Below are 20,293 nucleotides of genomic sequence, written 5' to 3' on the forward strand. Positions count from 1 at the left end.
AGCCCCCCCTTCCCTGCCTCCCTCCAGCCACCCCGGTGTCCAGGTCTGCGCAGCTCTGGGCAGTGGCTGAAGCTCTACCAGGTGAGCCTGGTGCCAACAGGGGCCGAGCCGGGGGGACAGTCCAGGGAAAGGCCTGCACGGGGGTGCGGTGTGGGCCACCCAGGCGGCTCTGCTTCCTGAGACCTCAAGGGGCCTTACTGCCTGGGGGGGCTCCCTCTCGAGCTGGGCAGGCAGGGCACGGTCCTGTTTCTGCTTCCTGGTGCTGTGTGTCCTCAGGTGGGAGCCTGGGCTTCTCAGTGCGACCTCCCTGTTGTGGGGCAGCAAGAGCCGAGGCCTCCAAGGGCCAGGCTGTGCGACTCAGCCGGACGAGAGAGCTCAGTGGACACTCAGCCACGCGCTGCCGTGATTTGGTCCCTGTTACCCTGAGCCCCATCTGGGAGCCCGCACCCTTCATCAGTCTGGAAGCCACCTTCTTGCAGAGCTGGCTGCTAGCAACCCCTCGTCGGGGGCTTCACCCCCCTCCCAGACGAGCACCATCACCCTGGGGGACCTGGGGCTCCCGCTCGAGGAAGGACTGGCCAGCCCCGAGCTCTTGAGTCTGGAGGAGATCTCTGAGAGGTACGAGTCCAGCCAGCTGGCGTCCACCGCCTCAATCCCGGAGCGGGACTCCCCCAAGCACCGGGCGCAGCTGGAGCAGTGGTGAGCCCGGGCAGAGCTGGGGAGGGAGAGCCAGGCCACCCGGCCCCGGCACGCGTGGTCCTACTTGGCCTGCTCCTCCCCCGGCCAGGCTGGCCAACCTGCAGGCCGAGGTGGCGTCCCTGCGGGGACACAAGGACCGCTGTGAGCGAGCCGTGCTGAGGCTGCTGCGGGAGATGCTCCAGCTGCGGGCCTGCGTGCAGCTGCAGGACGTGGGGCTCAAGAGACTGCAGCAGGACCTGCCGCAGGAGGCTCGGGCCCCTGGCAAGGAGGCCCTCGAGGTCAGCCGCCCCCACCCAGAGGCAAGGCTCCCCTGTACCCGGGACCCTGTGCCCAGCTCGGGCCCCCGTCTGTGCTGGCCGGGCTACGAGGCTCAGCCTCCCCTTCCTCCTTGCAGCTCCCCAGCCCCCAGAACCAGAACCAGATGCAGACCCTGGACAAGAGGTACCCCTCCCCCCGCACCGGTGGCACAGGCCTTAGTGGGAGGGTCAGGGGCTTTGGGAAAGCAGCGGCTGGGGTGGGACTCCAGGGCATCAGCCTGCCCCCCGCTCCTTGTCTTGCTCAGGTAAGCAGAACGCATCCCTGGCCCAACTCAGAAAAGTCTGGGTTTGTTTGTATGAACGTAGCGGGAGGCCGGCTGCTGGGGCCCCTGGGCCAGGACTCTGACCCCCAGAGGCAGCCAGGAGGGCAGGCCGGGCAGGCCCCAGGCAGAAGCAGCTCTTGTGTGCCAGGCTGGTGGAGGTCCGGGAGGCCCTGACCCAGATCCGGAGGAAGCAGGCGCTCCAGGACTCTGAGCGGAAGGGCACCGAGCAGGAGGCCAGCCTTCGGTGGGCACCGCCTGCCTCCCTCTTGGGGGGCTGGCTCTGGACCCACCACGTGTGGTCACTGGGAAAAGAGGCTTGAGCCCGGAGTCCCCGCCCCCTGCCCCACCCAGTCGCACTGGCCCAGGCACCTCTCGGCTCCCCACCTGGGGACACGGAGGTCAGTGTCTTGCCCTTGTCTGTGTTTGCAGGTGGGGTTATCTAACCCCTGCCTCGCCTGGCTGCAGGTCAGCCTGGGCCCCGCAGCTGTGGGCCTGGGCCCGGGAAGCATCCTCAGTGTCTCAGGGCCCCCCAACTTCCTCTTGGCTCCCCAGCCAGGCCATCCAGCTGGCTGGGCTGCTGTGAGCTGCAGCTGTTGCCCTAGGTTGGCCGAGCTGGCCAGGAGGCTGGGGCAGGAGAAGCAGTTCCGGGAAGCAGCCTGCAGTGCCCTGCAGAAGAGCCAGGAGGACGCAGGCCAGAGGCTGGACTGCGAGGTGGCCAAGATGCAGGTACCGGGAGGGAGGCCGGGCCTGGGCAGCCGGGCGAGCTGTCCTTCCCGGCCACGTGGTTGGTCCCGGGGTGGGGGGTGACCCTGAGGTCCTGCACGATCCAGTCCGTGGCCACTAGCCACAGGTGGCTCCATCTGGAGAGAGCTAACGTTTTAGGTCCCTCGGTTGCATGAGCCGCACTTCAGGGGCCCTTTGGCCATGTGCGGCCCGTGGCAGCCACTCTGGCAGCGCCAAGGTGGAGCTCATCTTTCATCACAGAAGGTCGTTCTCTGGCGGCGGCTCTGCCGCTGGTCCTTCTCCCTGTCCTGTGACCCGCACCCAGATCAGAAAATTGAACACCGTAGGTCTGAAGCCCCTTCCTCAGCCATTCCCGGGGCGGCCCCACCCCTGGGCTGGTGCACACTTCCCTCCTGCTCTAGACCCAGCCTCTTGAGCTCTGCAAACAGAGGCCGGGGACCGCGTCGACGGTGCAGCAGGTGGGGGCGCCGGCCCCGTGCTCCCCAGCTGCTGCCCACATAGCTCGGCTGCCCAGTTTCGGTGGCCTTCCCCTTGCTGCTGCCCTTCAGGGAGTTGGTGTCTTGGCTGCATTGAGACACTGCCCGCCGCCACGGTCGGGAGCTCCAGAAGGCGCCGGGCCCAGGATTCCTGGTGCGCCGGGCATGCACGTGGAGCGGTGCCTCTTCCCCTGCGTGCCCGCTAGGCCGGGGTCAGCAAGCTGTGACCACCACCAGTTTTCGTCAAGTGTGATCAGCACGTGGCCACACCCACGCATGCACTGTGGTCCATTTCTGGTTTCGCACTGGAACCGCGGAGCTGAGGAGCTGCGACCCAGACCCCACGTCCCATACGCTTCAAACATCTGCGGGGGCTCAGGCCGCACCTGCCCTGTGGCCGTGGGAGCTGGGCCCGGGCCTTGACACCTGGTCTCAGGCGCACTCAGACCCTTGGTGCTTCAGGAAGGGAGCCCGTGGGGAGGACGGGGAGGGTGAGGGGCCCCACGCTGGGCCTGGCGGGCGAGGGCGAAGTGCGTGTGCTCGCACAGACGTGTGTGGGTCTGTGCACATGTGTCGGTGTGTGCATGTGCGTGCCTGTGTGCGCACAGTCGCTCGGCTCCCCTGACCGAGGCTCCCAGCTCAGAATGCCGTTCCGTGGCTGCTCTGCCACCTGCCCTGGGTGGCATCTGCGGTCACCGTGAGCACCGAGTGTGGTCTGGATCCACCGGAGCTCGGCCTGTAGGCCCTTCACAGCCCTCATGCCTGGCCCTCCGGGGGGACGTGTGGCCCCTGCCATCCTTCCTAAGGGGGTGTGGTGGGCCCCGTTCTGCAGGGCTTAGGGACAGCAGGGGATTCAGGGCCCGGGGCCCTCTGTGACGGACACGGTTGGGCAAGAAAACAGACCAGTCTGAGCTCGCCGGGGGGCCGGGGGCCGCCAGGCAGGGGACGGACGAGGCGAGGAGGACGGTCCGACCACATGGCAACCACACTGACTCCCCCAGGCCCAGGTGACCAAGCTCGGTGAGGAGATGAGCCTCCGCTTCCTCAAGAGGGAGGCCAAGCTGTGCAGCTTCCTTCAGAAGAGCTTCCTGGCCCTGGAGAAGGTGGGGGCCCGCGGACATGCGGCTGGGCCGTGCCCCCCCCGCCCCCACGTCCCCGCTCACGGCAGGTGGGGGCTGTCTCCCCACAGAGAATGAAGGCCTCGGAGTGCGCCCGGCTGCAGGCGGAGAGCAGCCTGCGGGGGGAGCTGGAACGCCGGGGGCAGAGGCTGCAGGAGCTGGCCGAGGAGCGCGTGCGGGCGCTACAGGGGCGGCACGAGGTGGGCGGCCGGGGCTGGGGGCGGCGGGTGGCGGGGGCATCCGGGCAACCAGGGCGGGGGCTCAGGGCCACCTCTGCACGGCAGCAGGAAGAAGGCCGCCTCGTGGAGCAGTGCCGGGGCCTGGACCGGGCCGTGATCCAGCTGACCAAGTTCGTGCGACAGAACCAGGTGTCTCTGAACCGGATCCTCCGGGCCGAGCAGAAGGCCTGGTGGGTGTCTGAACCGCCTTTCTCCGCGGCGCCCGGCACCCTTGGACAGGAGTTCCTGTTGCCCCCGTGGAGAACTCTGCACGCACCAGGGGATGGAGCCCCGTCCGGGGGGCCCTGTGACCATTCTCCGTCCCCTGTTCCCCCGGGGTCTCCTGGATGGCTCTGGACCCAGCAGCCAGGCTCCTTCCGTGGCCCGGCTCTGCGGGGGGGGGCAGCCTCGGCTGAGGGACCATCTGTGTTGGCACCAACCCCCAGGGACAGCAAGGGGCACCTGGAGGAGAGCCGGGCCGAGGAGCTGGCCACCTTCCTGCAGGAGAGCCTGGAGGCCGGCCAGCTGGCCCAACAGGAGGCCCACAGCGTGCTGGAGCTGGTGAGGGCACCAGGGGCCAGGTCAGCACCCACGGGGGGGCCCTCGCCTCCCCAGGCAGCCACACTCGCCCCCCCCCGCCCCCCGCAGCTCCAAGAGAAGAGCCAGGCCCTGGAGCTGTCGCTGGCCGAGGTGGGGAAGCAGGTGAAGGACCTGAGTGACCACTTGGTGGCCCTGAGCTGGAGACTGGATCTGCAGGAGCAGACACTGAGCGTGCGGCTTCGAGAGGTGAGCGGGGACCCTGGCCGCGAGGCCCACCATGGCCCCCAGCACACATCGGCTTCCATGGCGGCTGGCAAGCCCTCGCCGCGGGCTCCTTCTTTCCTGTCATGGTGTCGTTGACATCGTGTGGTCCACCCTCGCAAAGCCAGGGGCTCGGTGGCTTCTCGCGTCCTCAGGGCTGAACAGCCACCCTGTCACCAGGACATCTGCTCTGACGCCACAGAGGAAGCCCCGTGCGGCTAGTGGTCCCTCCCCACCCTGTGGCTCCTGGCCTCCCCGACCTGCTGCCGGCCTCTGTGGACTTGCCTGTTCTGGGCGTTTCCTACAAGGGCGCGCACACAGCGTGTGACCGGTTTGCGTGTTCGTCTGCTGGTGGATGCCGGTGGTCACCCTCTCCTGCATCTGGGGGCGGCTGTCTGTCCCCGTCCCTGCCGACCCCTGTCCCCCCATGCAGACCGTGTTGAGCTCTCGGCTGCGTGCGTTCGACCCTCTTGGCTCCAATGGTGGCTCCAGGGGGCCCCGTCCATCTGTCCGTCCCCCTCCGTGCCCCAGCTCCGGCCCTCGCCGGCGTCTGTGTTCCAGGCAAAGAGAGAGTGGGAGGGCTCGGTGCAGAAATGGCTGGAGGGCCTGGCGCAGTGTCAGCAGGAGGCAGAGACGCGTCTGAGGGAGGTGCGGCAGTGTGTGGACAGCTTGCCCCGGCAGGTGGGTGAGGACCAGGGCACGTCGCCCCCGCCCCACTGGGCCGCCTGGGCTGCCCGCCCACCCCACGTCTGTTGCAGATAGAGGCCGTCTCCGACAAGTGTGTCCTGCACAAGAGTGACTCAGACCTCAAGATCTCCTCTGAGGGCAAAGCCAGGTGAGGCCTGACCCCTGGCCGCAGCCCACAGGACGGCCCCGCCCCAGCTCTGGGCTCGGCCCCCACCAGGGGCAGCCCGCACAGGTCATTGGGCTTTGCCATCTGTCCCCCGCTGGGGACGCCCAGGTCCCACTGGAGGGGTGGCAAAGCTGAGCACCCACCCCCTGCACACCCTGCCCTCCTCCTGCCCTGTCCCTGCTCCCCTCACACACAGCCTCCTATTCCGACAGAGAGTTCGAGGTCGGGGCCGTGCGGCAGGAACTGGCCGCCCTGCTGTCGTCCGTGCAGCTGCTCAGGGAGGGCAACCCCGGGCGGAAGATTGCCGAGATCCAGGGCAAGCTGGCCACGGTACCCCTGCGGCCCCTGTGCCCGTCACGCTCAGCAGAGGGGCCCCGGGGAAGCCCCACATCAAGGTCGAGTGGCTCACAGAGCCCGTGTGAAGTGGGGGCACCTGTGTGGAGCCCCCACACGCTAGAGGTGTCATCACGGTGAAAGAAGCCAGCCTGAGCGCTGGCCAGGTCCACCGGACCACCCACCGAGGGGCCAGGACCCGGTGTCAGAGGCCAGCTCCTGCCCCGGGGCCCAGGGTGGGGGCCGCCCTCATCCAGGCCGACAAACAGGGCCACATTTAGTTCCAGAACCAAATAATGAAATTGGAAAACAGCATCCAGGACAACAAGACCATCCAGAACCTCAAGTTTAATACAGAAGCCAAGCTGGTGAGAGGCGGCCCCTGTGCTGATCCCGCCCCCGAGGAGGGGGTGGGGTGGGGTGGGTGTGGTTCCCGCTCCCCGCCCCCCACTCCTCCCAGCTGGCCCTAGCCCTGTGGGCTTGCCCACGTCCCTCTGTCTGCGTGTCTGGCCCGAGCCGGGTTTCCTGGCAGATAAGACCCAGGTTTGTCCAGAGAGAGAAATCCCGGGGGCTGTCCCGCCCCTTGCTGGCCGGATTCCTGCGTTCCTGCAGCGGCCCCTGCTCACGGCACCCTTGTCCGCAGCGCATGGAGGAGACGGCCAGCCTGCGTGAGAGCATCATGCGCCTGCGGAGCGAGGAGGGCCCGTGGGGCCTGAGGCTGGGCGGCAGGAGGGCCCTCACATCCCTGGGGAAGCAGCAGTCCTTCATCAAGGACGCGGCCCCCGGAGACGCGGTCCCCGTGAACCGCTGGGGCGTGTATCAGGCCGTGAGGTGGGCCGTGGGGAGCCGCCTTCTGGAGACCCCTCCAGGTCTGGGGTGGTCCTGGGGAGGCCCCGAGGCCAGGGGGCATGAGCCGTGTGTCCGGGCAGGTGGCTGCAGTGGAAGGCGGTCCTCATGAACCTGGTGGCCCGGCGGAGGCCAAGCGTGTTCCTGGAAAAGTCCTTCTGCCAAGAGCCTACGTGCCAGCTCACGTCCGTGCCCCTTTCCCAGAAATAAATGGGCAGCTCCTGTCCTTGTTGGAGTCCAGAGCTCCTTCCCAGGAGCGCACCCTTCTCCTGCCCGAACCCAGCCGAGCCCCAGCCCCGGCGCCTTCCTGGGTCATCCTGCCCACAGCCACAGCATCCCGGACCCCCAGCCGCTCCTTGCAGGCCCCCTCGAGGGTCAGCTGGCCCAGGCTTGGCGTCCCTTGGCCCCTTGGCAGCCGGCCGAGCCCTTCACACCTGTGCCGTGGCAGCAGGGAAGTGGCTCTTCCTGCCTCTTCCAGGGAGCACACAGCATGTTTACTCACACACTCGGGGCAGTGCCCCTTCTTCCTGCCCCCAAGAAAACCCTTGCTCACCCCGCAGTCGCTGGTCCTGCCACCCGCTGTGGGGCCGGGAGGAGGGGCAGCCCCAGGACCGACCAGGTGGGCGGCTGCCAACCTGGACTCTCAGGGCTGGTCTGGATGGCCAGTGGGCCTCGCCCAGAGTGGGGCACAGTGTGCAGACCCCCTGAGCCCAGGGCCTCCCCTCCTGGGGGCGGAGCTCCAAGGGCAGAGGGCCAGGGTGCCTGGGGAGGCAGCTCCTACCCGTTCCCTGCCCGGGTGGCCTCTGGCCTGCCCTCCCGGGCCTGGGAAGTCCCTACCTCAGCTGGCCTGTCCTGCTGCTGGCCACCTTGGTTGGAAGGCCCCTGGGGCTCCTCCAAGCCACACACCTTAAGGAAAGGCAATGCCCGCTGCTCCCCCTCACCCCCACGGACCCTGGCCCGCTCGCTAGGCCTCGGCCAGCTGTACCCCGTCCAGGGCCTGGGCCCCTCCCCCGGGCAGCTCGGGGCCAGTCTCCGCTGACCAGCTGGCCAGCAGGTCGCTGAAGTCGGGCGTGCCAGGGTGAAGCAGGCCCAGGGGGCCGGGGGCCGGCTCCTCCCAGAAGGAGAGCGGCAGCTTCCTCTGGGTCATGGGGACGATGTGGCCGTACTTGCGCTCCAGCCTGAGCCGCCTGCCGGCTGGGGCCCGGGGCCCTGAGTACTGCCGCAGCCCATAGTCGAAGAGCTCGGCCAGGGGCCCCAGCCCGCGCGCCTGCCCCTCGGGACCCCTGGGGGAGAGGACTCCGGGCTCCGCAGCCTCGTCTCCGTCTGGGGGCCCGCCCGGGGTCAGGCGCGCCAGGTCAGCGCGCTGGAGGTCCCGGGCTGCGCTGTCGTCCGCGTAGATGTCGCAGGCGTCCGGGTCCTGCCCCCGGTCCTTGCGGCCGAAGTACCTCTGGATGTCGCCACTGATGAGCTCCGAGAACCGCAGCAGCTGCAGGGGCGTCTCCGGGCTGCTCGGGCCAGGAGGGGCTGCTGCTGGGGCCCAGCCTGAGGCCTGGGGGGCTGGGCCGCGGCCCCCTGACCCCTCCGCCTCCGGCTCCTCGTCCTCGTCCTCGTCCTCAGAGGTCTCCTGGGGCTCCGGGTCTGAGGCCGGGAAGGGCCGGCGGGTGGGCAGGGACAGCCGGAAGTCACAGAGAGGCCGGATCACGCCCGCGGCCATGTCCTCGAGCCCGCGTTTCTGGGGCAGCGGGTGCGGCTGGGGAGGAAGGTGGGGGTCAGGCTAGCCCTCGGGTCCCGGGGCCTGTGCAGCCACACTCATGCTTGGAGCAGGTCAGACGCCGGGGAGGTGCGCAGAGACTAGAGCCGTGGGCGCGGGGCTGCAGAGTCGGTTCTTGGCCAACAGGCCAGCCTGGTGTTGGCGGGGGCAGCCCTGGGAGCTGGGCCTGGCTGCCTCGAGCAGCACGCTAGGTCCGGGTCCCAGAGCCCCAGTGGCTTCGGGGGTCTCCCGGGCTTGGGGCAGGCCCAGAGCCGGGCGCTGTTTCCCCCGGGGCCGTCTGACAGCATGGACGCCGTGCGGGCCCCAGGCTTCCATGTGCTCTCTGGCAGGGCCACAGGTGAGAGACCCAGGCACCCCGGGTTTGGAGGGGTCGGTGGGTCAGCAGGAGGCAGGGAAGGTATGTGAGTCTGGGGCTCAGGGCAGGGCGGGTGGAGTGGGATCTGGGGGAGGTGACAGAGACAGAGGTGGCCTGAGGCCAAATGGGGCTGACTCTGAGGTTGCAGCGCTCTGTCCCCTGGGGACGAGTGCGGGGGGCAGCTTGCAGCAGGGAGGCCCCTTTTGCCTCCTGGCAGGAAGGGAAGAATGGGAGGGTGGTGTGGAGTAAGGGAGGAGGGGCTCCCAGAATCCCACCCCAGCAAGGTTCCCTTGGGAGGGGCCGCCCGCTGCCTGCCGTCCTCACTGTGTGCTGGCTGTCCCTCACAGTGCTGGGGCCCCTCTTCCCTGCTGGGAGTCCCGTGGCCTCAACACTGGGCCCTGGGGAAACCCACGTGGGCGCCCTCCTTCCCCAGCCCCACCCCTTGCCCTCCCGGTGGATGGGTGGGTGGTCCGCACAGCCCACCTGGCCAGAAGGCCCACAGCCTCCCGGGGAAGGGGGAGGAGGCCAGGCCCCTGGGGCCAGCACCCTCCCCAACCGCCGCCCAGTCCGGCTCCTACCTGCTGCGGCCTCCAGCTCCTGCGGGGCAGACCCACCTCCACCTGGGCCCAAGCATTTATAGCTGGCTCTGCGGCCGGCCGGGCTGGCAAATATTTGGTGACTGCATTGTCATCGCAGACTGGGCAAATAGAGCCCGTTTGCTTTAGCGCCCAGCAACCAGGGCCCCGCAGGGGGAGCCTCAACCTGCCCGGGGACCATGGAGTGTTTGCTGCAGGCCCAGCTGGCTCACACCCGGGGCCGAGGACCCTTATCTCCACCGCTGATTGGGACCCGGACCAAGCCTTGTCAAATAGGCGGAAAATTAAATTTCATGCTATTTTGACTTCTGGAGTAGCCCTCTCTGGAGGGCATCCTGCTTCCGCGGTTCTCTGGGTAAACGGTGCTCCAGGCCGGCGGTTGGAGCCGGCAGGCCGGGGAGTGGAGGCCGCAGGGACCAGAGGTGGCGGCCTCTCATGCAGGTGGCCCCCTCCGACCGCCGGGCCCTCCAGGGCGCTGCAAGCAGTCCCACTCCCCAGGAGTGGCTGCAGGACTCCCAGCCCCGCGGCCAGCTCCTGCCATCCCAGAGCTCCCTGCACCTGTGTTTACAACAAACCCAGTTTGGCCCCTGCTCCCCCGACACAGGGCTTCACCCCCAGGGTCCGAGCTGGTCCCGCACCTTCTTCTGTGGGGCTTGGCGCCCGTGCCGCTGCACCCCACCATGGAGCCCACTAGTGGCATCCTCGTGAGCCTCCCCGCAGGACCCCAGGGGCTGCCGCCTAGGGCTGCCTGAGTGTCCTGGGGCCACAGGAGCCCATCACCCAAACTGGGCTTGGAGCAGCAAAGGGGCATTGTCTGGGTGGGAACCCACGCTTCCCTCCTGGCGTCCGCTGTGGGGCTCCTTGGCTGCAGCTGTCTCACCGTCATGCACGTCCCACAGAAGTCTCTGTCCACGTTTCTCTCTTACAAACACCAATTGGTGGATTCAGGGCCCACGGGGATCCCGTGTGACCTCATACTCCTTACAGCTGCCAAACCTCGATTTCTGCATGAGGTTCCATTCCAAGGTTCAGGTGGACGTAAGTTTTGGGGGACAGTCATTCCCCAACCGTGGCCTCTGCTAGGTGCCTCGCTCCTCTGGAGCAGCCCCCACCCCCCCGCGCCGGGCCGGATGGGAGGATTCCAGAGTCCGTCCACTGTGGCTCAAAGCCACTGGTGCTTGTGGGCCAGCCAGGTTCCGAGAACAGGACAGCAGCCCCCTCACAGCTTGTGGGCCCCCGGGCCCCGATATCCCTCCCACCAATGGGCGCTCACCCTTCCAGGGACGTCCTCGCAGTCCTCCCTGGGCCCTTGGCCTTGGCTCCAGGCTCTGCTGCCTTCAGACGGTAGACAGCATCTCTCCTACCTAGTGACACCCCATTACACACGGGGTGTGGGCACAGACCCAGGTCTTTCCTGCAAGTGGGGACCACGGGGGGGGTGCTGCTGGGCATTTCTTGGGCATTTGGAGGGCCCAATGGAGGAGTCATGAGGACGCCCAGCTTTGGGGCAAGGACAGGGAAACGAAGCATGGGATCCCGGCCAGGCTAGTGACTTGCCCAGGTGGGGAGGGGGGGTCTTTGGAGCTGACGTCGTCTCACAGCAGGTCATCTGGCTGGGCCCCCGTGCAGGAAGCGCACAGGTCGTGCGGACCGCCAGGCCTCCTTGATCATCACGGCCCCTCCCCAAGTCCCCGGACAAGGCCAGGACACAATCTGTCTTGTGAGTCCGGTCTACATTTGGGCCTCGGTCCCCAGAAACTGACCTCAGGCACAGCCACAGTTCTGCCCCGAGACCCCGGGTTCAATGACACCGTTGTCCAGCCTCTGGCCGTGGGGTGACCCTCCCCCAGCCGCTGCTGTCCCATCTGACCCAGCGCAGTCAGCCTCAGGCCTGCCGGACAGCCAGGGACCCCAGGGAGGGGCCCCACAGGTGCCCGGACCGTGGCCACAGCGCCCCCTGCTGCCCCTCAGGACTGCCTGGGGCCAGGACCTGGGTGGGAAGGGGCTGGGCTGGTGCAGGTATCACCTTGCTTAGCGGCCCAAGGGGGGCCTCAAGGACCCGAGGGGAGCGCAGTCTGGGTGGAGGCTCCAGGAGGACATTCGGGCTCCTCATCGGTGCCCTGCGCGGGCTGGGCAGTGTGGGGCTACGGACCCGCCCACCAGAACGTCCCTTCCTGTGTGACGAGAGGAGGGGCTTCGTGGAGGTGGTTTGCTTGGCACGGATGGAACCAGGAGCTCACCCGTCCCATGTGGGTGAAGTGCAGGTGTCCCAGCAGAGGGGACAGCTTGGAAAGGCCAAGGCCATGAGGAGCTGGCGCCCCCGTGGTTGGGTGGTCCCACAGACATCCATACCCTAATCCCCAGGGACTGTGGACATGTCCCGTCACATGGCAAAGGGCCCCTGCAGATGTGACCCTGGATTGTCCTGTGGGCCCAGTGTCATCACAGGGGTCCCAACCAAAGGGAGGGCAGTTAGGGTCAGAGGGGAGATGTGACCGTAGGAGTAGGGTCACTGCTGGCTTCGAAGGTGGAATGAGGGTCCCCAAATCTGGAAAATGCAAGGAAGTGATTCTCCCTTGGAGCTCCCGGAGAGCCGCCCTGCAGGCACCCTGGTTTTGGGCGCCCCGGACAGCACGATAATGCATCAGTGCTGTTGTGAGCCCCTCCGTCTGGGCTCGGCAGCCGCAGGACACTCCCAGCTGGCAGCATCGGCTGGAGAGTGGGGTAAGGAGGTGGCGTGCAGAGCCTCCTGGCCGGGCCACGGAGTTTGGCCCTTCTGCCAGCCACGAGGAGCCAGGGCAGCCCCGGCGCTCAGCTCTGCCCTCTGTGGCTGGAGCAAACCTCAGGGTGAGGGTGGGGCTCTCACAGAGAGGACCCACCATGGTCGCCACCCCCAGGGTCCACTCCTTCCAGGGCCCTTGTTCCCCAACCCCCCACAGGCCTACTTCTCCATCCTGGCCTCTGCCTCAGGCCCATGGTCGGTCGAGTTGGGGCTTTGCGGGGGGGGGGGGGGTCCTGCAAGTGGCTCAGTGAAGAGCTGTTCACTAACGCCAGCCATGGGAAGACTGTCCACAAATAGCCATACCTTCCCTGTCTGTTTCTGCTGGCATAATCCCAATGCTTTTTTCTGCCTGATCAGAGACCAAGGGGGAAACCCTAGCCTAGGACAGAGAATTTTAGATTCGGGGGAGACACCAGAGCTGATAAAGTTTTAGGAAGAGGAACCTGGGCAGTGTGGGGTGGGCATCTGGACAAAGGAAGCCTGAACCTGGAGAACAGGGAGAATACTACTGCACTAGTCCCAGCAGTCAATGACAGGGCCCCACAGAGCACAGCCTGAGGGAGTGAAGGTGGGTGACAGGCATGAGAGGGGCTGATAGCAGGGTGTGCATGTGTTATCTGCATCCCTGCTACTTCTGAGCCTGAGCCATGTTCAAAAGGAACGCAGGAGTCCAGAGCAGAGGCTGAACTCTGGCTTTTATCACTGGCAAGGCTGGGTTGGTGGAGACACACTTTCCCAGAATCACTGCCCCACACGTCCAGCCGGGTGTTGGGTGGCCAGGGCCAGGCCAAGTGACATGGGTGTCCCAAGCCCCCTGCCGCCCACCGGGACCCCTGGAGTGGGGCTGGGACTGATGCATGCAGGCTGCCAGGCTCGGGCCCCAGCACATGTCCCAGCACCCGCTCCCAGCCAGCTCCGGTGTGGGCAGTGCCCGGCCTTACAGAGCTCTATGCCCTCGCGGCCCCTGCCAGCCCCTGCCCCTGTTGTCAGGCCTCCGTCCCTGGGGAAGAGGCTCGGCTCTTCTGAAGGCGTGGACCTGCCTGTCCCCACGCACCCCATATTGATCTTTCTGGGGAAAATCAATACCCCCAATATGTCAGCTCTCAGGCAAACCGGCCCTGCCATTGGGCACATAAGGGCTGGGCCCTCCCCACCCATTAGCAAGACATTAGACCCCAGAAAGGTTTCTCTGTGTGCTTTGAGATAATGGAGGCCGAGGTGTTGGTTTATGCCCCAAGGGGGTGGGGGCGGGGGCTCGGACCAGAGTCTGCAGCCGGGGCACCTGTCACCCAGGCCCTGTCGGGTCGGGGATGTGAGTGTCTCAGGAGGAGGGCCTTGGAAAGGGCTGTGGGTTCGAGCCAGGGTCTCGTGAGGGACTCGGCTCTGGGCTGCTTGCTGTGGGGAAGCAGGGGGCTGTGCGACGGCGCCTCCAGGACCCGCGTCCTGGACCCGCATCCCGGGGCTGCCGTGACAAGCACCACACAGCGGCTGACTCACTACAGCAGCAAGTTCTCTCAGTCTGGAGGCCAGAGCCTGAAGTGAACGTGTCGGCAGGGCCGGGGGACGGCCTGTTCGGGGCCTTTCTCTCAGCTTCTGGTGTTACTGGCAATTCTCAGTGCTCCCTGGCTTGGGGCTTCTCTGCATGGCCTCCCCCATGTGTCTCTGTATCTTCTCCCCTTCTCTTAGGGGGACACCTGTCCTTGGATTTAGGCCCCCTCATCCCGGGTGACGTCCTCTGACCTACATCTGCAAGGACCCTATTTCTGAGAAACGTCATGGGCTGAGGTTCTGGGTGAAGGTGAATTTGGGAGGACAGAGTTCAGCCCGGCATGGCAACCCATGTACGCTTCTTATCCAGGAGGAGGGCGGACGAGGTGGGGTCCGGCCATAGCTGGAGAAGGACGGTGTCCTTTCCATCAGCCAGGACAGGGGGAGGTGTCCGGTCCATTTTGAGGTCTGGGCTCTGTCCGTATTTCGTGTGTTCAGATGTGATTACAGAAGGGTCTTGTTTCGTCACGAGGGGTCACGCAGTGGCCTGATCCACAGCTGTCCTCGGAAGTTGCTTCTGTCTAACAGGAGACCCCAGCTACGCGCATCAGGCCAGCTCCCAGAGGCCCCAAGTTCATGCCCTCTTTGGACTCTACACGACCAGGGCGCCTGGGGGGCTCAGTCGGTGAAGCATCTGCCTTTCGCTCAGGTCATGATCTCGGGGTCCTGGGATCGAGCCCCGCATCAGGCTCCCTGCTCAGCGGGGAGTCTGCTTCTCTCCCTCCCTCTGCCCCTGCCCCCTGCTCCTGCATGTGCGAGCTCGAGCTCGCTCTCTCTCTCTCAGGTAAATATGTAAAATCTTTAAAAAACAACAAAGACTCCACAGGTTGGATGTGTTTTGCATAGTGCATTGACCTACAATGGAGACCAAGTGACTGCAGGAATTGGGGACAGAGGAGCAGTCATTGGGACGCAAGGATTTGCTCTTTTTTTTTTTTTTTAAGGTTTATGTATTTACTAGAGAGAGCAGGTGAGCGCACAGGAGCAGGGGAGGGGGGGCAGAGGGAGAGAATCCTTGAACAGACGCCCCAGGGAGCAGGGAGCTTGACTGAGACCGTGAGGTGAGGCGAAATCAAGAACCCACTGAGCCCCCCCTGGCGCCCCTGGATTTGCTCGTTCTTCACTGCGAGCGTATTCACTGCTCCTCCCAGGCTCTGGCCTTGAAAGCCCCTAACAACCTGAGGGCAGTAAGGGTGACCTCCGCTGCCCCAGGATGGAAGGGTGCCTCCAAGCTGTCCCATTATCAGTCGTAACAGCTGTCCCAAGGACCGGCCAAGGACTCCCCAGCACGGGCTCACAACATCCTGAAAAAGGCGTGTGACACCCTATATACAGCTGAGGGAGTGGAGGCTTAACAGGTTAGGTCACCTGTCCAAGGTGTCTTGTTTTTGTCACCCATCTAAGCCCGGGTGAAGTCCCAGCCCCTACCCCTCTCCCCGCCCCCACCTCTGCCCCCACTCCAGCTTGTGCTCAATGCCCTCAAGCATCCCAACCAGGTGGCTGCATCAGCCTCAGTCAGCACCTCCACCCCTAACCCCGGAGCTCTTTGATTTCCATCTCCGCCAGGAAGCGCTCCAGGCTGCACACCAGGATGATTCTGGCCATTCTCCCACAGTTTGAGTCCCCTCCTCCAGTCAGCAGCAGGGTCTCCTGGGGTTCTCTGTGGGTGTGTTGGTTTGGCAGTGATTTCGGGTGGGGTTCTGAGGTAGATGAGAGGAAAACTCTAAAGGTCTGATATACAAGGGAAGCCATTTTAGATTTCTGTATCAGGATGACTGTACATGAACTTTGTTTAAACCGAAAGCCTGACTTAAGACGGCCCGCTACACACGCAGTGTGCATCCGCTTTGTGAATGAGCAGCCTAAGGAAAACCAGCTTGTCTTTGACGTGTCATCCACACTCTGCTCCCTGCATTCCGTCAAGTTGAAGCTCTTAATTCCTGCTTATATACTAATCTTTAATCTTCTGAGCTTCTGCAAGATGTACAAAAGTACGTAATGTAGAAACAGCTCACTCTGCAGAACTTTCTTCCCCGTGAAGATCTGTTTCCCCCGCAGCTCTCCTAAGTGGGGTTTGAATGAAACTCTATTTTCTTCTTACATTAGAGAGTTCTCGCCGGTAAATTTGCATGGACAGGGTGGAACAGGTGGGGTGGGGCCCAGGGAGGAGGACCGGGCGCACAGCTGCCTCTGTTGACACAGCAGCTCTGAGCACAGTCCTGGGCTGGGAGCTGAGCTGCCGCAGGGCATCAGGGGCGGGCTTCCCAGGCTGGGGGGGGGACTCCCAGATGTGGCTGCCCAGGGAACATCTCCAGCCTGCCGCCCTCGCCCTGATGTCTGGAGAGTCCCTGGCGGGGCAGGGGCAGGGCGGGGCGCAGAACCGCGGACTCTGGTGCTTCTCCAGGAAGCAGGTGCAGCAGAGGGGCGCTCCAGAGGCGAAGATGCTGAATTAGGGAGGCAAAACATTACAGTTCACAAGGTGGCCTCATGATCTGATTTTGTCACCCAGTCACCCCCCTACACACACACACATCCCCACGACGTCTGTGATGACGCCTGGACACCCACCCTACGCGGTCCTCTGCCGGGAAAGATCAGCAACACCAAGACCGGTTTGCCCTGAGGACAAAAGCTCCAGCAGCTTCCCTACCGGCAGAGAAGGGAGCCCCGGGGCAGCCCGAAGGACACCCTCTCCCCGCCCCCCCAGCCTGACTCGGGATGTCCCAGGAGGGCAGCGCGCTGGGCCCCGTGCACGTGCGCACGTGGTTCCGCGGGCCCGGGGCGAGCAGCCGCCGGGGGAGCGCCGTGCGCGCGCCCTGTGGCGCTGGCTGAGGGATCGCGGCCCCGAGGCCGAGCACTGCGCGGAAACGCCGTCCTGCAGAGCGGTTTGGGTCTAGAGGCAGCTCTGGGTGCCCGGCACCGAGCAAGGCAGAGCGCCAGACCGTAGGCGAGGGCCTGCGGTCCCGCAGCCGCACGAGTCCCGGGGCTGCGCCTGCACGGCAGGAAGGGTGTGGGGTGCGTGGGAGCCAGGGCGACGATCTCGCTCCAGCCGGCCCGGCACCCAGGAACCTCACGGGCTCCTTCCTCTTCGGGCTGAGAGCGAACTACACTTCCCAGCATGCCCTTGTGGGCTGCCGGGGGCGGCTAGCTGCGACGGAAGAGACGTCCCGAGAGCGCGCGTCATTTCCGTCGCGCGAGTGGACCCACGTTCTGTAGTCGTGAACCGAGGCCTCGAACGGCGCCCGGCTTCCGGTTTCGCGCGTCGGAAGTGACGCAAACAGGCCGCGACGCGGCGCCGAATGCGGAGGCCGGGTCGCGATGCGCGGCGTCCTATGTCCGCCGGCGGCCGGGTGAGCTGTGCGGCTTCTCGGAGGGGCCGAGGGCGGGAGCGACGGGTGGGCGCGCTCACGGCTGTCTCTCTTCCAGGGCCGTCCGGGCGCTGAGGTTCGTGCGCTGGGCTTCCCGAAACCAGCCGCCGCTCGGTGGCCGGACTCCGGCCCCGCCCGCGGCCGAGGAAGAGGACGACCCTGACCGTCCCGTTCACTTTTCCTCCAGCAGAGCCCACCCGTCCCGCTGGACGGTGCAGCATTCCCTCGGAAAGGAGCAGCAACGGCCCTGGTGGAGGGTGTTGCCCTTCAGCCTCTCCCTCATGGTTGTGGTCATCTGGTGCTTCCTTAGGCAGGAGACCGGCGCGGACCGGTGGTTGAAACAGGTGTTGGGGGAAGAAGAGGAGGCGGAGCCCGGCGATGGTTCGCAGGAGCCTGGAGCTCCGGCTGCCCAGCAGGCGAGAACTTAGCGGGCGCTAGCGGCGAGGGGATAGGCAGGCGCCCTGACGCTTTTGCCATCGCGTTTGGCCGTTTCTACCGTGGCTATGCGCGTCCCCAGAGTGAAGGACTCGGCTCACCTGGCCACGCTGACCTGCGTGAAGGCGGAGCGGAACGTCGTCACGTCGGATCTGGCTCTTTGCCAAACACTTGATGCCCAACGAATACGTCCAAAGACATTTCATTTTCAGATCCCCAGAAAAGGTTTTGGTTGCACTGTGCGCTGTTGGATTTGTGATGTGCCTTTCTACCGTGATCTTGTTTGCAAAGCAATTCTGGTGACACTTGTGATCACTGTGATCCGGTTTGCAGGTCATTTGCTTCCCGAGACAGAATAACTGGCAGGAAAGTTGTTAAACTTCTCGTTTGCGGTGTACTGTAGTGCGTAGAAATTGACGTTAGTTTTGCAAACTGACAGTATATTTTAACTTGGTAACGTGGAATTAAGCCAATCCTCCCCCTTTTTGTATCTCATTAAAAAAAAAAAAAAGATTTTAGTCCTTTTCAGTTCCTTTGGTTTTCTGTTTTTCCGGAGTAGGAACTGAGGAAAGAAATCTAAATGTAAATTGTGGAATTTACCAAGGATACCAGAAATAATGAGCTTTCTCAGCTCTAGAGATTTTTATTTTTAGCAAGGTGACAATTTTCTGAGTAGAATAAGACTGATAAGTATTTCTTTTGACAAATTGCAGGCAATATTTTTGGGTATCTAAATGATATGCTTTTCAAGTACTATTTAGTAAAACTGCTTAATTCTGAATTAAATACAAGATGCACAAAAGGAAGATTTTATTCATGCTTCTAGTGGCAGGTTTTATCTTGGCATGCCTGTGGTGCCGAAGTTACCTGGAGGTTCTTTCATTCAGGTGTTTGAAAGCTGGGGGCTACCTGCCAGCTTGCTGGCTTCTGGAAGGGTCTCTGTGGGAGTCCTCTGAATGTCCCGCCCACCTGGGTAAATCGGGCTCAGTAGGGAAATGGAACCCATACAAGTATGTTCATTATTTAGAGACAGATCAAGGTTTGGAAAGGTTGGCCTGATCGTAGCTCAGCTACATTGTTACCCCAGCGGGAACAGGGAAGTGGCCCCCTCCCCAACCCGGCCTGACGGCTCTCTGTTGAATTGTGAAGGGTTTTGTTTGAGCAGGTCATTCAGACCTGAACCCTTACTTTCCTCACTAGTTCCTGCAGGGAAAAAAAACAAGACCTAACAAAAAGAATTTTTGTTTTAATTAAAATTAATTCTCATATGACAAAAGCAAGTGACTTACCTGGAAAATTATATACTGTAAGGAAGAGAATCAGAAATACTGAAAATCTAACCGCTGTGAAAACTTTGTTGTTTACTTTTCCAAATTGTTTTGTGTGTATATAAATACACAGGTTTGCAAAACACAAGGGTGGGTAGTACTGTTTTTGACAATACATCGTGTGCCACGTGGGAACAAATCCTGAGTGTCGCCTGGGCAGCGGCCAGGGAGGGGTTTTCTGGTTGCAGACTTCACATCCCAGACACGGGTGGGTCTTGTCATGAGCAAAAGGAAGACCAAGGCCAGCTGGCGCCTGTGTGAGTAGGCCCTCCCCCACCTGGGCTTTTCCAAGGGGGGGCGGGCAGAGCAGGTGGACAGGTAAACCGCTAGGGAAAGCCCTTTATTACTGAACTGTTTTGTCCTTGCCAGGCCACGCTTCTTCAAGGGCTCGTCTTGGTGCAGGTCACCAGCTTTGGGGGTTTCTGTTCAGAAAACGTCTGCCCGCTCCATGGGTTCTGCCTTATTTTAATTTGGTTTTTTAGAAAATTTTTTTTTTAAAGATTTTATTTATTTATTTGACAGAGATAGAGACAGCCAGCGAGAGAGGGAACACAAGCAGGGGGGTGGGAGAGGAAGAAGCAGGCTCATAGCAGAGGAGCCTGATGTGGGGCTCAATCCCATAACGCCGGGATCACGCCCTGAGCCGAAGGCAGATGCTTAACCGCTGTGCCACCCAGGCGCCCCTAGAAAATTTTTAATTTAATTACTAGCCAGGTTGAACATGTTCAAAAATGTCTCATGCCCCATATTTACAAAACGGTGTGCTCTGGGCCTGGGTTCTCCTTCCCAAAGTGCACACCCTCCTTCCTCCACCGGGGTCACTGAGCCAGGACCCTGCTGCTGCTGCTTGCTTCCCGGAATACCCACCCTCTGTGTGTCCCCACGCACCCTGCTGGTGACGGGAGGGGCGTGTGACTCCCCCTTGGCTGTGAGCCTCTTGGATTCTTTTTGAAGATCAGCGTTATTGATACATAATTCACATGCTATTCAATTCACCCACTTGAAGTACATAATGAAAAAAAAATGTTTCGGATATTCACTTGGGGCAGCCGTGACCACAATCTAATATGGGACCTGTTCGCACTCCTTAAAGCTGGGTAGCCTTAAGCAATGGCGCACGGACCCCCGCATGTCCCACACCCAGCTCTAAGCAACCGCGTCCATTCTTTGCAGCTCCGTACCCAGCCCGGGGGTCAGAGTCGATGAATGAGAGAAGTGCGAGGGCGAGCGGCCAGCCCGCTGTCTCCACGCGGGGAACCTGCTCCGGGTGGCGCAGGGCGCTGCGGGGTGGGCCGGGGTCCGCCTGAGGGCGGGCTGGGATGAACGTGGACCAGGGGAGCCCGCGGGGGCGCGGGGCTGTGCACCGGGGGCGGGGGGGGCGCGCTCGAGGCGTGTCCCTGCCGAGCCCGGCGCGGGGCCGGGTAGTCAGGGGGGTCTGGGGT

The 20,293-nt window shown here is 63.6% G+C and overlaps 3 protein-coding genes across 3 annotated transcripts; 2 read left to right on the top strand and 1 right to left on the bottom strand.

Annotated features, from left to right (window-relative positions):
• Window positions 1-406: 406 nt before the first annotated feature.
• Window positions 407-6,894, top strand: CCDC154 (coiled-coil domain containing 154; the record flags this gene model as incomplete). Its single annotated transcript, XM_034669594.1, has 16 exons — window positions 407-699; window positions 788-977; window positions 1,094-1,140; window positions 1,428-1,523; window positions 1,882-2,005; window positions 3,501-3,602; window positions 3,689-3,817; window positions 3,905-4,026; window positions 4,282-4,396; window positions 4,484-4,621; window positions 5,198-5,317; window positions 5,395-5,471; window positions 5,702-5,819; window positions 6,104-6,190; window positions 6,466-6,653; window positions 6,752-6,894. Coding segments are annotated over 16 exons (2,073 nt in total), but the record flags the coding sequence as incomplete, so codon positions are not given.
• Window positions 6,895-7,602: 708 nt separating this feature from the next.
• On the bottom strand, window positions 7,603-8,382 carry PERCC1 (proline and glutamate rich with coiled coil 1). Its single transcript, XM_034670665.1, has one exon. It carries the CDS (start codon window positions 8,380-8,382, stop codon window positions 7,633-7,635), a length of 750 nt encoding a protein of 249 aa, XP_034526556.1. The 3' UTR covers window positions 7,603-7,632.
• An 8,569-nt stretch (window positions 8,383-16,951) lies between these two features.
• On the top strand, window positions 16,952-18,875 carry C10H16orf91 (chromosome 10 C16orf91 homolog). Its single transcript, XM_002920178.4, has 2 exons — window positions 16,952-17,070; window positions 17,147-18,875. Exons 1-2 carry the CDS (start codon window positions 17,039-17,041, stop codon window positions 17,514-17,516), a joined length of 402 nt encoding a protein of 133 aa, XP_002920224.1. The 5' UTR covers window positions 16,952-17,038; the 3' UTR covers window positions 17,517-18,875.
• Window positions 18,876-20,293: the final 1,418 nt, after the last annotated feature.

Source organism: Ailuropoda melanoleuca, chromosome 10 (genome assembly GCF_002007445.2).
Source record: "Ailuropoda melanoleuca isolate Jingjing chromosome 10, ASM200744v2, whole genome shotgun sequence".
NCBI classification, from domain to species: Eukaryota; Metazoa; Chordata; class Mammalia; order Carnivora; family Ursidae; genus Ailuropoda; species Ailuropoda melanoleuca.